This window comes from Thalassophryne amazonica, chromosome 9 (genome assembly GCF_902500255.1).
Source record: "Thalassophryne amazonica chromosome 9, fThaAma1.1, whole genome shotgun sequence".
Classification (NCBI taxonomy): domain Eukaryota; kingdom Metazoa; phylum Chordata; class Actinopteri; order Batrachoidiformes; family Batrachoididae; genus Thalassophryne; species Thalassophryne amazonica.
In genome coordinates this window covers 99096797-99111291 of record NC_047111.1, presented here as the reverse complement: position 1 = coordinate 99111291, position 14495 = coordinate 99096797, and the positions used below count along the sequence as shown (strand labels likewise).

At 40.3% G+C, this 14495-nt stretch overlaps 1 protein-coding gene across 1 annotated transcript in view; it reads right to left on the bottom strand.

The window, feature by feature from the left end:
- dlg2 (discs, large homolog 2 (Drosophila)) overlaps positions 1-14495 on the bottom strand; it is a 658820-nt gene that overhangs the window by 73717 nt on the left and 570608 nt on the right. The window contains exon 17 of the mRNA XM_034178851.1: positions 9100-9202. Coding sequence (XP_034034742.1) covers positions 9100-9202 — 103 coding nt within the window. The remainder of the gene's footprint in view (positions 1-9099; positions 9203-14495) is intronic.

Here is a 14495-nt window from a genome sequence, read left to right as displayed (position 1 = left end):
CGTCAGAGAACAGAGAAGTTTCAGAAGAATTTGCCGGAATTTGCCGAGTCGATTCCGTGACGACGACGCAAATCCGTCTGCGCCGCGACAGGAAAAACACCTCCGTGTTGAAAACCATTTGTAAAATTCAGGCGGCTTTTGATGGCTTTCAACAAGTGAGTATCTGAGAAATTGTTTAACAGCTTTGGCATGTTCCAACTTGTCCGTTAAGGTTTCCAATGGAGGTGTTTTTCCTGTTGCGACCCCCGGCGGCCGGGTCTGGCCCGACATGCGAATCTGCCCGCACGTTCTTTCATTACAAAATCTCCTTTAACAGTGGAATGTCCGCATAAACTCCTCATGCCGACTTCTTCTGAAACTTCTCTGTTCTCTGACGACGACCTGGGTGAACAGAGCCTGAAATGTGGAAGTTTTCAGCTTGAAACAGCGAGACGCCGCCGCCTTGGAGCGCAGATCGCCCTCAGGCGCCGTGGGCCATCCTTAAAGCGACACTTACAGACCAAAATCTCATCAGCCGTTAAAATTTTTACTGAAAACCAGCTGAATTTATCGAATGGTGTCCACTCAGTTGTGCCTTACAGTTTTGAAAAAATTTTGATCAAACAAAGCAGCAGTCTCTGAGCCATTCCTAAACAATGAAAAAATCGACGAGAGGGTGGGCCACTCCTCACTCAAAGACTGCCCACAGGGGAATGACATAACCGACAGGCGTGAAAAAACTCTTGCATGCCCACGAGGGTTCAAGCATGTCTGATGTAATAACACGTGATTCAAATCCATATGGTTTTTGAAAAAAATAATAAAGTCGGATACTTTTCTAATAGACCTCGTATAAGCAGGCACTACTGGCTATGAAGCGGACCTATTATTCTGATTTGATCAATAACAACAAGCATAACTCAAAGTTTTTGTCTGAAACAGTAGCATTTCTCATTCATGGACGGCCACCTGTTATTCACCATCCCTTTTCAGCACAGGACGTCTTGGACTATTTTCAGAAGAAAATTGGGGATATTAGGTTGAGTATATCTCAGCAGGCCTTGGTCCAACCACCGCATCCTGCTATGGAGGTGGATGCTCCCACTGAGGTGTTACCCAGATTTACAGATTTTGATGGTATCTCACGAGGTGCACTGATGAAGCTTGTGACGTCTACTAAAAGCACAACCTGCTTATTTGATCCCATACCAACAAAACTATTTAAGGACCTGTGGCCCACTCTTGGGCCGACTGTGCTGGAAATTATAAATCTGTCATTAACGTCTGGATCTGTTCTGAAGTGTTTCAAGTCTGCAGTGATTAAACCTTACATAAGAAGTCCAATCATGACCCTAGTGTATGGAAAAATTATAGACCGATATCAAATCTATCATTTTGTTCTAAAATCCTAGAGAAGTGGTTTTGCAACAGCTTATGGACCACCTCATTGAGAATAATCTTTTTGAGCCATTGATTTCTGCTTTTAGAAAATATCACTCCACAGAGACAGCACTTACTAAAGTAGTGAATGACCTTTTGCGAGCAACGGACTCGGATACCACTACAGTCTTGGTGCTGTTGGATCTTAGTGCTGCGTTTGATACTGTGGATCATGTTTTACTCGACAAGCTGGACAAGCATTTTGGGATTACTGGAACTGCCCTTGCATGGTTGACGTCATACCTGTCCAGTCGTTCTTACTGTGTGTTGTGCAATGGCACTTCCTCTGATCTTAGGGACATGACGTTTTGGGGTTGCGCAGGGATCCATTTTAGGCCCCCTGCTTTTTTTCCCCTTTATGTAGCACCCCTTGGGAATACACTGCAGCGTTTTGGGATTCCCTTTCATTGCTATGCTGATGACACCCAATTGTACATGCCGATAACTGCTGGTAATCTCATTCACATAAAATCTTTGGAAGATTGCCTTGCATCAGTGAGAAGCTGGATGTCTAGTAACTTCCTACTTTTAAATTCTGATAAGACTGAAGTTATGGTTCTTGGTCCAGCGAGGTATCTGCATCAATTTGATCAGCTAGCGCTTATCTTAGGTTTGTGTGTTATACGTCATATGGATAAAGTGAGGAATCTTGGGGCAATTTTTGATCCTATGTTGTCTTTTGACCTCCACATTAGAGACATTACGAGGACTGCTTTCTTCAATTTGCGAAATATAACGAGGATTCATCCCATCCTGTCTATGGCTGATGCTGAGACTTTGATTCATGATTCTAGTCTCTTCTAGATTGGACTATTATAATGCTCTATTTTCTGGTTTACTGCAGTCCAGGATTAGGGGTCTTCAACTGGTTCAAAATGCTGCTGCCAGACTTTTGACACAAAGCAGAAAATTCTAACACATTACTCTCGTTTTGGAATCCCTGCACTGGCGTCCAGTTGCTGCAAGATCGGATTTTAAGGTATTGTTATTAGTTTAAAAGATTGTTCATGGACTTGCACCTTCCTATCTGGCTGACCTGGTAAGCCCCTATGTACCGGCTCGGGCCCTGCGTTCTCAGGGTGCAGGACTTTTATGTGTTCCCAGGGTGAATAAAAAGTCTGCCAGTCACAGAGCTTTCTCTTACCATGCCCCAGCTCTGTGGACCGATCTCCCGGCACACATATGGCAGTCGGATACTGTGGAGACTTTGAAATCACGTTTCAACACTCATTTGTTTTCCTTGTTTTATCATTAGTGTTATGATGTGTTTTTATTCTTGTATTCTTTTATGGTTTTGTCTTTTTATTGTGTTTTTAAACTTTTAATTCAGTTTTTTCTGTTTTTATTATGTTGTGTGATGCGCCTTGAGAAGATCTCATCGTGAATTGGCGCTATATAAATGAATAAATTTGAATTTGAACTACGCTAACCCTGCAAAACTGTAATAACAGTCAGTCTCTCGATATTTTTTGGATAAAAATCTGACAAATAAAAAAGATTCATGGATCTCAATCATCCTATGTGTTTTAAAAATGGCACCCAGTGTAAACTGAATACATTTTTAAAGAGGAAAAAAACAAGTTTGCTTAAAGGACTAAGACACAGGGCCACAGGAATAAAAGGAACACTCAGGATGGTGTAAAGAATGCAGGTGCTCTGATAATAAAGTAGGAACAGGAGTGCTTCAGGCAGGTGGGGTCAAACGTTTGGTGAAGAGAAGTGAACACACTGTGACTACATTCACCCAGTGGATCTGGAACCCTGGTGAATGCGCTAAGGTTTGAAGCATATCAAACGTGTTGTGTGTGCGTGACGGCTGTGGAAGCGTGGTTCATTTTGTGGCTGTCGTGCCCCTCGAGAGAGTCAGGCTGGCATCTACTTTTCATTATTGCATGAACACAATGAAATTATCTGGAGACATCATACCGGCAACAATAACTAACTAACACCTTTTATTGTAGTTTCTGTGACCCCTCCCACATATGTGGGAGGGGTCACAGACATGAAAAACCATTTCAAATGTTTGAAAAAAGTCACATGACCGCTATCAGGATATGATAAGTAAATTTTCTGTGTTAAATTTTTTGTCAATAACTCACAAAGATTAGTATCATGCCCAGTATCAAAATTAATCTAAAAAAGAAAATGTTGTTGCTTCAGATGTCGTCTTTTTGTTATTACATATCTATATTTCTAAGTTTATATCCAGGGTGACTCAAAAAATACAGAAGCCATAAAAATGATAATAAATCCTACAAAGGTCAAGCAAATTTCAAGAAATTTATCGGACCTTTGTAAGACCAAGACATGTTGGGGAAGACTATTGTTCCAATCATCTTCCCCAACATGTCTTGGTCAACCAAGGAAAAGACATTTCACCACCAAATCATATCATCTGGAGCATAATTTTGAAAGAACATGACTTTTATGCAAAGTGACCAAGATAATTGAAACTTTAGGGAATGATTGCACACAGACTGAAGTTTAAGTCCAGCAAACTTCAAGAAATTTACTGGACCTTCGTAGGATTTATTGCAATTTTTATGGGTTCTGTTTTTGTTTTGTTTTTTTTGGGTCACCCTGTATTATAGCATGTTCTGTAAGATTTGTGCTTTCATTGTTGTTAAGTTCGTTAAGTTGTCATTACGTTCAGCTGCATCCAGCATTTTAAAAAAATACACAAAAAAACCCCACCAAAATAATTAGTGCCTGGGAAAATCACTTCCAAAAAACAGTGTGTGGAAGAAATCCATAACCAGACAAATAATGTGGAAGGATCGATGGCTGTCGCAGTGACTCAACAGGAAAGCAGCTGGAATACTCCCCAGTGAACGTACATACATGTGCATGAACCACAGCAGTGGTTCAGCCGCCACGTGCACACAGTGCTGCTGGTGTAAAACAGGCATAATGCTCAGAGCAGCCACAGGTGCCTTTGGCACAAACCTGGTGGTGGAGACAGGGCCAGTTGAGGTGAGCATAGAGCAAGGTCTGATGGGTAAGAAAAGAAAGTAGCTGTTAATCCTGCAGCTGTTTAAGAGCTCAGTTAGTCGCCTTTACCTTGTCACCAAAAACAGAAAAAAGAACAAAGCAAAGAATGCACAAGTAGTTGATGACTTACTGAGTAATGGCTTAACTTAATGTAATTGGTCTTGGACACAGAAGACACACTCGTGCCAGATCCTGTCAGATGAGTTTTGTCAGGTTCATTATTTATTTTCAATGGAACATTGTATAAAAAATGTAGCTTAAAATGGAGGTTTTTCAGTATCTTGGCTTCTAGGTGACATAGGATGTTGATTTCAGTGGCTAAAAACACATTTTCATGGCCACATATGGGCAAAAATGTACATGTGGGCAAAGTCACATTCATGGGCGGCCATTTTGGATTTGCATTTGCATTGTCACTCAGTTTTTGAGAGGTGCCTGCTCCAGACAGATTTACAACACATACTGTTTGCATTTCTTAGTGACTGATGTAAATGGCAGGCAATACATATTCAACAAGAGCATCCTGAGATTTCTAATGTCCTCCAATCTGGATCCGGATCACCTCCAAAATTCAGTGAAGTCTTCCATGCTCTAATACACTCAACAAAAATATAAACGCAACACTTTTGGTTTTGCTCCCATTTTGTATGAGATGAACTCAAAGATCTAAAACTTTTTCCACATACACAATATCACCATTTCCCTCAAATATTGTTCATAAACCAGTCTAAATCTGTGATAGTGAGCACTTCTCCTTTGCTGAGATAATCCATCCCACCTCACAGGTGTGCCATATCAAGATGCTGATTAGACACCATGATTAGTGCACAGGTGTGCCTTAGACTGCCCACAATAAAAGGCCACTCTGAAAGGTGCAGTTTTATCACACAGCACAATGCCACAGATGTCGCAAGATTTGAGGGAGCGTGCAGTTGGCATGCTGACAGTAGGAATGTCAACCAGAGCTGTTGCTCGTGTATTGAATGTTCATTTCTCTACCATAAGCCATCTCCAAAGGCGTTTCAGAGGATTTGGCAGTACATCCAACCAGCCTCACAACTGCAGACCACGTGTACCCACACCAGCCCAGGACCTCCACATCCAGCATGTTCACCTCCAAGATCGTCTGAGACCAGCCACTCAGACAGCTGCTGAAACAATCGGTTTGCATGACCAAAGAATTTCTGCACAAACTGTCAGAAACCGTCTCAGGGAAGCTCATCTGCATGCTCGTCGTCCTCATCGGGGTCTCGACCTGACTCCAGTTCGTCGTCGTAACCGACTTGAGTGGGCAAATGCTCACATTCGCTGGCGTTTGGCACGTTGGAGAGGTGTTCTCTTCACGGATGATGCGAAGGAGATGTGTTGCACTGCATGAGGCAAATGGTGGTCACACCAGATACTGACTGGTATCCCCCCCCCCAGTAAAACAAAACTGCACCTTTCAGAGTGGCTTTTTATTGTGGGCAGTCTAAGGCACACCTGTGCACTAATCATGGTGTCTAATCAGCATCTTGGTATGGCACACCTGTGAGGTGGGATGGATTATCTCAGCAAAGGAGAACTGCTCACTATCACAGATTTCGACTGGTTTGTGAACAATATTTGAGGGAAATGGTGATATTGTGTATGTGGAAAAAGTTTTAGATCTTTGAGTTCATCTCATACAAAATGGGAGCAAAACCAAAAGTGTTGCGTTTATATTTTTGTTGAGTATATCTATCTGTGGTGCAAATTTGGTGAGAATCTGTGAAGTAGTTTGACGTAATCCTTCAAAGCCTATATAAAGTGAAATCTTGATGCAAAATCTGGATCACCTCCAAAACGCAATGGAGTCTTCCAGGCCGTAATATCTATCTGTGGTGCAAATTTGGTGAGAATCCATGAAGTAGTTTTAATGTAAGTAGTTTTGACGTAATCCTTCAATGCCAATAAAAAGTGAAATCTTGATCCAGAATCTGGCTCACCTCTAAAATTTAATGGAGTCTTCCATGATCTAATATCTGGTGAAAATGTCATCAAAATCCATGCAGTGGTTTTTATGTAGTCCTGCTAACAAACAGATAAATAAATAAATGAATAAAAAAGCAGATAATTTTATTACGTCTTTGGCAGACGTTACTACTTGAAAGTAATGATTTATTGTAAATTACAGTAAATATTGCAGTTATACAAACTTAGTTAATTTCCACTAATTTCTTAACATATATTAAATTCTGTACGTAAATTCAGGGTGCCACTGTGCTGTAGTTGAAGGAAACTCCTGGGAAAATGTTTTTTTAAATTAAATATAATTTTAAAAAGTGTTTTCACTGCAGAATAGTGTAGCCGGTGGATCTTCATCCTCTGCAATTTCAAAGCAGACCACACTGAATCTTCACCCCAACATAGTGATTGGAGTGAGAATTCCGATGTAGCATTAATACACCTCTATTTGTCCTTCATTCATTTACCAAAACAAATGACCAAACACACAAACAAAAATGAAAACTCAAATCATGGTTTCTATTTTCTATTAGTACTGGACAAAGCTGAAATGCAAACTGTATAATTGGAAATTATTCATTAAGTTGTGTAAGCAAAAATACTTATATGTGACCATCTGCTTATGGTGAATTAAAGGCATGTATCGAAACAAAAATGAGAAAATGGGTATAATTTTTCAGTTTATACCTTTCTTTAAATTTCTTATCATTAATAGATAAAATGTGCACAAACTCAAGCAAATAACAGAACAGAAAGTAACTCAAAAACTTTTGACTTCTTGAATGTTTTGTTAGACATTTCAGTAAGCAACTGGACAGTTTGTGAGTTTGGCACCTTTGAAACGGCGAGAAGCTTCTGATAATGAGTCATTGCCTCGATGGCCCTGAAGCAAACACGGTTACTGCTGACCTTAATTAGAAGAGGCACGTTCTCCAGGCGAAGCTGTCCCAGCCACTACACGTTAATTATAGCAGCATGTCAAACAGTCTTGTGTAGATTTTCATTTTTGTCAACATGTCCGTCATGGATTGATACAATCTGCACGGTTATTTTACAGAACATCAAAACTATACAACAAACTAATACCTCCGTCACACCCGTCACACAGAGCTGGAATCACACAGAATGGCGTCAGAATGACGAATTGGTGCACATCCGAAAAGTGTCGGATTTCAGTTCCAAAACATTCTGACAGCCATCTGCGAAAGTCCACACAGTTGGTCAAAATCAGCTGGCGGCCCCAAGTGTGATGCACATGTTCAAAACCCTCTGGGTGCCGTCCAGATGGGACACCTATCCAACGGCGGTCCATATGCAGTCTGAGGACCGTCTGACCGCAATTTACATATTCCGATGGAGGCAAAATGGGATCTGAAACGATATAAGTGCATATGAGGGAACCTTGAGATAGATCTGGCATAGTATGCCTGCCGGTATGACCTGCACGTGTCACAAATAATAATGTCCACATTCTTGCTATGTGTGACGGGGGCTTGAGAGTTATATTTAAAATTAAAATACTTTTTATTATGACCAAGTACAAAGATATGTCTCAGCCCACATCTGGTTGTTTGTTGGCTTACTCCAAAATTAATTAAATGAATTTCATGAAACATGTAGAAAAGGTAGACCCTAGCATGGAAAAACATTGGGTTTATGGGTAGTGGTAGATTAAGAAAAGAGTCAAGAAATTTTTAAAAGATTTTTGGCAAGATTAAACCAAAAAATATTCAAATGACCTTCATGAAACGTATTAGAAAGTTTCAGTGTAGCTTCAAGTAACAATCACATTTTGAGGCAGACATACCAAATAATAAGAGAATGTTCATAAAACTAAAGTAAACAAAACAACAACAAAAAAGAATAATAATATAAAGTAGTAAAAGAAGAGGAAGATGACCCCTCCTCTTTCCCCACCACCACCATAAAAACAACAATATATTTTTCAGGACTTGTTTTTTTTTAAAGATTTTTTTTTACTGTATAGGCTGAAGTTGCATTTTCAACAGCATTGTGTTAAAAGCAAAAATACCCGACACAAATATGTGGCTTGATATACATTATTTCAAACAAAGCTCAACATATATTTAATGATAGAAGCTTATTCATCTCAGCAAGTGTTAAATTTTTGCCCCGTAGTCACCAGTGCCATGCTAATATAATACAACCTTTATAGTGTTCTGAGTCCAGCTACCGCTAGTGTGATGTTAAAGTGCTTTTATTTTGAAGCAGAACCAGGAGAATAAAAACTGTCAGCAATAACAAGCAGGGCTCTTGGCTTTCCTGCCAGAACTACTGTATATACACTGAAAAAAAGAACGGTTTGACAACTAACTACAAAACAACACTCAAATAAATTACATCAGACCAACTCAACAAATAATATTATGCAAATTTGTTAACTTCATTTAGACAAATGTACTTGTAATTAGAGTATTATCAAATCAAGCAATTTATTTATTTTTTATTTTTTCAGTATAAAGGTCTTACTTAAAGTAATATGAAATGAACACACGACTGAGAAAGCTGGCAAATTTAATCTACTTCTGCCCAGTTGTTTGCATTGCAGCTCATCCCGTTTCTGTATCCCTCTTTTCCACTCGATGGCAGGGGATAATAAGGACTGTACACGCTGACATTATTTGTTTTTCTTCAGAACATTTACACCACATAGTTTGTGAGTGGTATTTTTGGTTGGCTTACCCTCTGGTCTGTACTGGGCAATGATGGTGACAACCTGTCCCGCTCCTTTGAGTGCTGCCGCCGCTTGTTCATGTGTGGCTCCTCGTAAGTCAATGCCATTTACCTGTTTTAAGAACAAAATTGTTAAAAGAAGTAGTTTTGTGGAAATTCTGTTTGATTAGAAAGAGGAGGGAGACAATGACCTGTGAGACAAACGGCAGTACAAATATACAATCAAAGTCGGTTGACAAAAAAAGTTACTCAACAATTTTCAGTAGAGGCTCTCTGTTGGTAGAGGTGGTCTTTGAGACGAGCACGATGGGGAATACGCTTTACCAACAAGTAATACAGCGCTGAACTGAGCTCGGTGCTGGTGGTATAACCGTGGTGTTCATCTACTATAAAACTATATATATATATATATATATATATATATAGTGAGGAAAATAAGTATTTGAACACCCTGCGATTTCGTTAGCCAGGCTGACAAAGAGTCAGAGCTCTATTGAGCTGAGTATTCCATTAACTTTAACTAGTAATGACTTCATGACTTTCTTTGCTAACAAAATTTTGACTATTAGAGAAAAAATTACTCATAACCATCCCAAAGATGTATCGTTATCTTTGGCTGCTTTCAGTGATGCCGGTATTTGGTTAGACTCTTTCTCTCCGATTGTTCTGTCTGAGTTATTTTCATTAGTTACTTCATCCAAACCATCAACATGTTTATTAGACCCCATTCCTGCCAGGCTGCTCAAGGAAGTCCTACCATTATTCAATGCTTCAATCTTAAATATGATCAATCTATCGTTGTTAGTTGGTTATGTACCACAGGCCTTTAAGGTGGCAGTAATTAAACCATTACTTAAAAAGCCATCACTTGACCCAGCTATCTTAGCTAATTATAGGCCAATCTCCAACCTTCCTTTTCTCTCAAAGATTCTTGAGAGGGTAGTTGTAAAACAGCTAACTGATCACCTGCAGAGGAATGGTCTATTTGAAGAGTTTCAGTCAGGTTTTAGAATTCATCATAGTACAGAAACAGCATTAGTGAAGGTTACAAATGATCTTCTTATGGCTTCGGACAGTGGATTTATCTCTGTGCTTGTTTTGTTGGACCTCAGTGCTGCTTTTGATACTGTTGACCATAAAATTTTATTACAGAGATTAGAGCATGTCATAGGTATTAAAGGCACTGCGCTGCGGTGGTTTGAATCATATTTGTCTAATAGATTACAGTTTGTTCATGTAAATGGGGAATCTTCTTCACAGACTAAAGTTAATTATGGAGTTCCACAAGGTTCTGTGCTAGGACCAATTTTATTCACTTTATACATGCTTCCCTTAGGCAGTATTATTAGACGGTATTGCTTAAATTTTCATTGTTACGCAGATGATACCCAGCTTTATCTATCCATGAAGCCAGAGGATACACACCAATTAGCTAAACTGCAGGATTGTCTTACAGACATAAAGACATGGATGACCTCTAATTTCCTGCTTTTAAACTCAGATAAAACTGAAGTTATTGTACTTGGCCCCACAAATCTTAGAAGCATGGTGTCTAACCAGATCATTACTCTGGATGGCATTTCCCTGATCTCTAGTAATACTGTGAGAAATCTTGGAGTCATTTTTGATCAGGATATGTCATTCAAAGCGCATATTAAACAAATATGTAGGACTGCCTTTTTGCATTTACGCAATATCTCTAAAATCAGAAAGGTCTTGTCTCAGAGTGATGCCCATCTTATCTTAGGGACCTCGTAGTACCATATTACCCCATTAGAGCGCTTCGCTCTCAGACTGCAGGCTTACTTGTAGTTCCTAGGGTTTGTAAGAGTAGAATGGGAGGCAGAGCCTTCAGCTTTCAGGCTCCTCTCCTGTGGAACCAGCTCCCAATTCAGATCAGGGAGACAGATACCCTCTCTACTTTTAAGATTAGGCTTAAAACTTTCCTTTTCGCTAAGGCTTATAGTTAGGGCTGGATCAGGTGACCCTGGACCATCCCTTGGTTATGCTGCTTTAGACGTAGACTGTGGGGGGGTTCCCATGATGCACTGTTTCTTTCTCTTTTTGCTCCGTATGCATCACTCTGCATTTAATCATTAGTGATCGATCTCTGCCCCCCTTCACAGCATGTCTTTTTCCTGGTTCTTTCCCTCAGCCCCAACCAGTCTCAGCAGAAGACTGCCCCTCCCTGAGCCTGGTTCTGCTGGAGGTTTCTTCCTGTTAAAAGGGAGTTTTTCCTTCCCACTGTAGCCAAGTGCTTGCTCATAGGGGGTCGTTTTGACCGTTGGGGTTTTTCATAATTATTGTATGGCCTTGCCTTACAATATAGAGCGCCTTGGGGCAACTGTTTGTTGTGATTTGGTGCTATATAAGAAAAAAGTTGATTGACTGATTGACTTAGAAATCATGGAGGAATCTGAAATTTTCATCTTAGGTGTATGTCCACTGTGAGACATAATCCAAAAAAAAAACAAAAAAAAAAACGGAAATCACAATGTATGATTTTTTTTAAATATTTATTTGCATGTAACTGCTGCAAATAAGTATTTCAACACCTGCCAATCAGCAGAAATTCTGGCCCTCAAAGACCTATTAGTCCGCCTCTAAAATGTCCACCTCCACTCCTTATTATTCCAAATTAGAAGCATCTATTTGAGGTCATTAGCTGCATAAAGACACCTGTCCACCCCACACAACCAGTAAGACTCGAACTACTAACATGGCTAAGACCAAAGAGCTGTCCAAAGACACCACAGACAAAAGAAGGCCTCCACAAGGCTGGAAAGGGCTACGGGGCAATTGCCAAGCAGCTTGGTGAAAAAAGATCAACTGTTGGAGCAATTACTAGAAAATGGAAGAAGCTAAACATGACTGTCAATCTTCCTCGGACTGGGGCTCAATGCAAGATCCCACCTTGTGGCGTATCAATGATCCTAAGAAAGGTGATGAATCGGCCCAGAACTGCACGGGAGGAGCTGGTGAATGACCTGAAGAGAGCTGGCACCACTGTTTTCAAGGTTACTGTGGGTAATACACTAAGAAGTCATGGGTTAAAATCATGCATGGCACGGAAGGTTCCACTGCTTAACCCTCTGGGGTCTGAGGGCATTTTTTGGACAGTTCACTTGCCTGGCATAAATATTTTATTATTGCTGTTAACAGCTCTCCCTGCATCCCACAATCAAGTTTTATGTCTCCTTTTTTCAAGACAACCTGTGGTTTCAGAATATATATGTTTTTGTTGTGTTTTATAAGTGCAATAAAGGTTTACAATCAAAAATAGGCAAGGAAAAAATAAAGCGAAAAATAATTTTCCACACACATTTATTCAAAACACACAGCAAACTATAATAAACAACTGTTTTGACACTTTACAAAGATAAGTTGAGGTCTTGTGTGAAAGTCTGTACAACAAAAAGGTTCAAACAATAAACACAAATGCACATTTTGAACAATATATACAAAATGGTCTATGCGTTTTGTTGTCCACTGATATGGTAAACAGTGCTTTATGCAGAGAAAGCAACAGAGTCATCCAGTAACATTCACATGCAAACTAGTGGAGCAATCCTGATAGTTACACACTCTTTGTTTGAGCACGTGAGATTGTCATCAGAGGCTTTCTGTGTGCTCCTGCTTTCACTGATCGCTGTGCGTAATGGCGCAGGGCACACTGAGTATGTACTAATGGTATGTACTCATTGGAGCACCCAGGGGGCTATTCAAACGGGCCAACTAGTAACATATCACTCTTGAAAATGATCTTTGGCTTTTCACGTGAGGTAAATCTGCCCTACGATTGAATTTTGGAAAATCATGTGACGGTGAAACAATTCTGACTGGACACTCACATTGCGCACGTCATCACACAGCTTCTATGAGGAGTACAAAGATGGCCGATGGCTGCTCGAAGGTCCGCGGAGTTAACTTTTCAGCAAAAAAAAGTTAATTTCTATCTTATATCATTCACAAGTTATTTATAATTTAGTAAAGCTTGGTCTTAGCCGTCGTATACGACGGCATCGGCCACAGAGGGTTAAATCAGCACACGTCCAGGCCCGTCTTAAGTTTGCCCATGACCATCTGGATGATCCAGAGGAGTCATGGGAGAAAGTTATGTGGTCAGATGAGACCAAAATAGAACTTTTTAGTCTTAATTCTACTCGCCGTGTTTGGAGGAAGAAGAATGCTGAGTACCATCCCCAAAACACCATCCCTACTGTGAAGCATGGGGGTGGAAGCATCATGCTTTGGGGGTGTTTTTCTGCACATGGGACAGGACGACTGCACTGTATTAAGGAGAGGATGACCGGGGCCATGTATTGCGAGATTTTGTGGAACAACCTCCTTCCCTCAGTTAGAGCATTGAAGATGGGTCGTGGATGGGTCTTCCAACATGACAATGACCCGAAGCACACAGCCAGGATAACCAAGCAGTGGCTCCGTAAGAAGCAATATCAAGGTTCTGGAGTCGCCTCGCCAGTCTCCAGACCTAAACCCAATAGAAAATCTTTGGAGGGAGCTCAAACTCCGTGTTTCTCAGCGACAGTCCAGTAACCTGGCTGATCTAGAGAAGATCTGTGTGGAGGAATGGGCCAAAATCCCTGCTGCAGTGTGTGCAAACATGGTGAAAAACTACAGGAAATGTTTGACCTCGGTAACTGCAAACAAAGCCTACTGTACCAAATATTAACACTGATTTTCACAGGTGTTGAAATACTTATTTGCAGCAGTAACATACAAATAAATTATTTAAAAATCATACATTGTGATTTCCGGATTTCTTTTTTTTTTTTTAGATTATGTCTCTCACAGTGGACATGCACCTAAGATGAAAATTTCAGACCCCTCCATGATTTGTAAGTGGGAGAACTTGCAAAATCGTAGGGTGTTCAAATACTTATTTTCCTCACTGTATATGATCACCTACCAACCAGCAAGAATTATGGCTCTCACAGACCTGTTAGTTTTTCTTTAAGAAGCCCTCATATTCTGCACTCTTTACCTGTATTAATTTCTCCTGTTTGAACTTGTATGGAGGAGTGGACCAAAATCCCTGCTGCAGTGTGCAAACTTCAATTTAATTTTAATTTCAATTTATTTTCATTTATATAGCACCAAATCACAACAGAGTTGCCTCAAGGCTCTTCACACAAATAAGGTCTAGTCAAGTCTAACCTTACTAACCCCCAGAGCAACAGTGGTAAGGAAAAACTCCCTCTGAGGAAGAAACCTCAAGCAGACCAGACTCTTAGGGGTGACCCTCTGCTTGTGCCATGCTACAGACATAAATTACAGAACAATTCACAAAATAAATATACAGGAAATGCTGTTGGTGCACAGGACAGAAGGGTCACCAGCACAAATACAACTCCCATCTCTGGATGGAGCTACACCTTAAACAG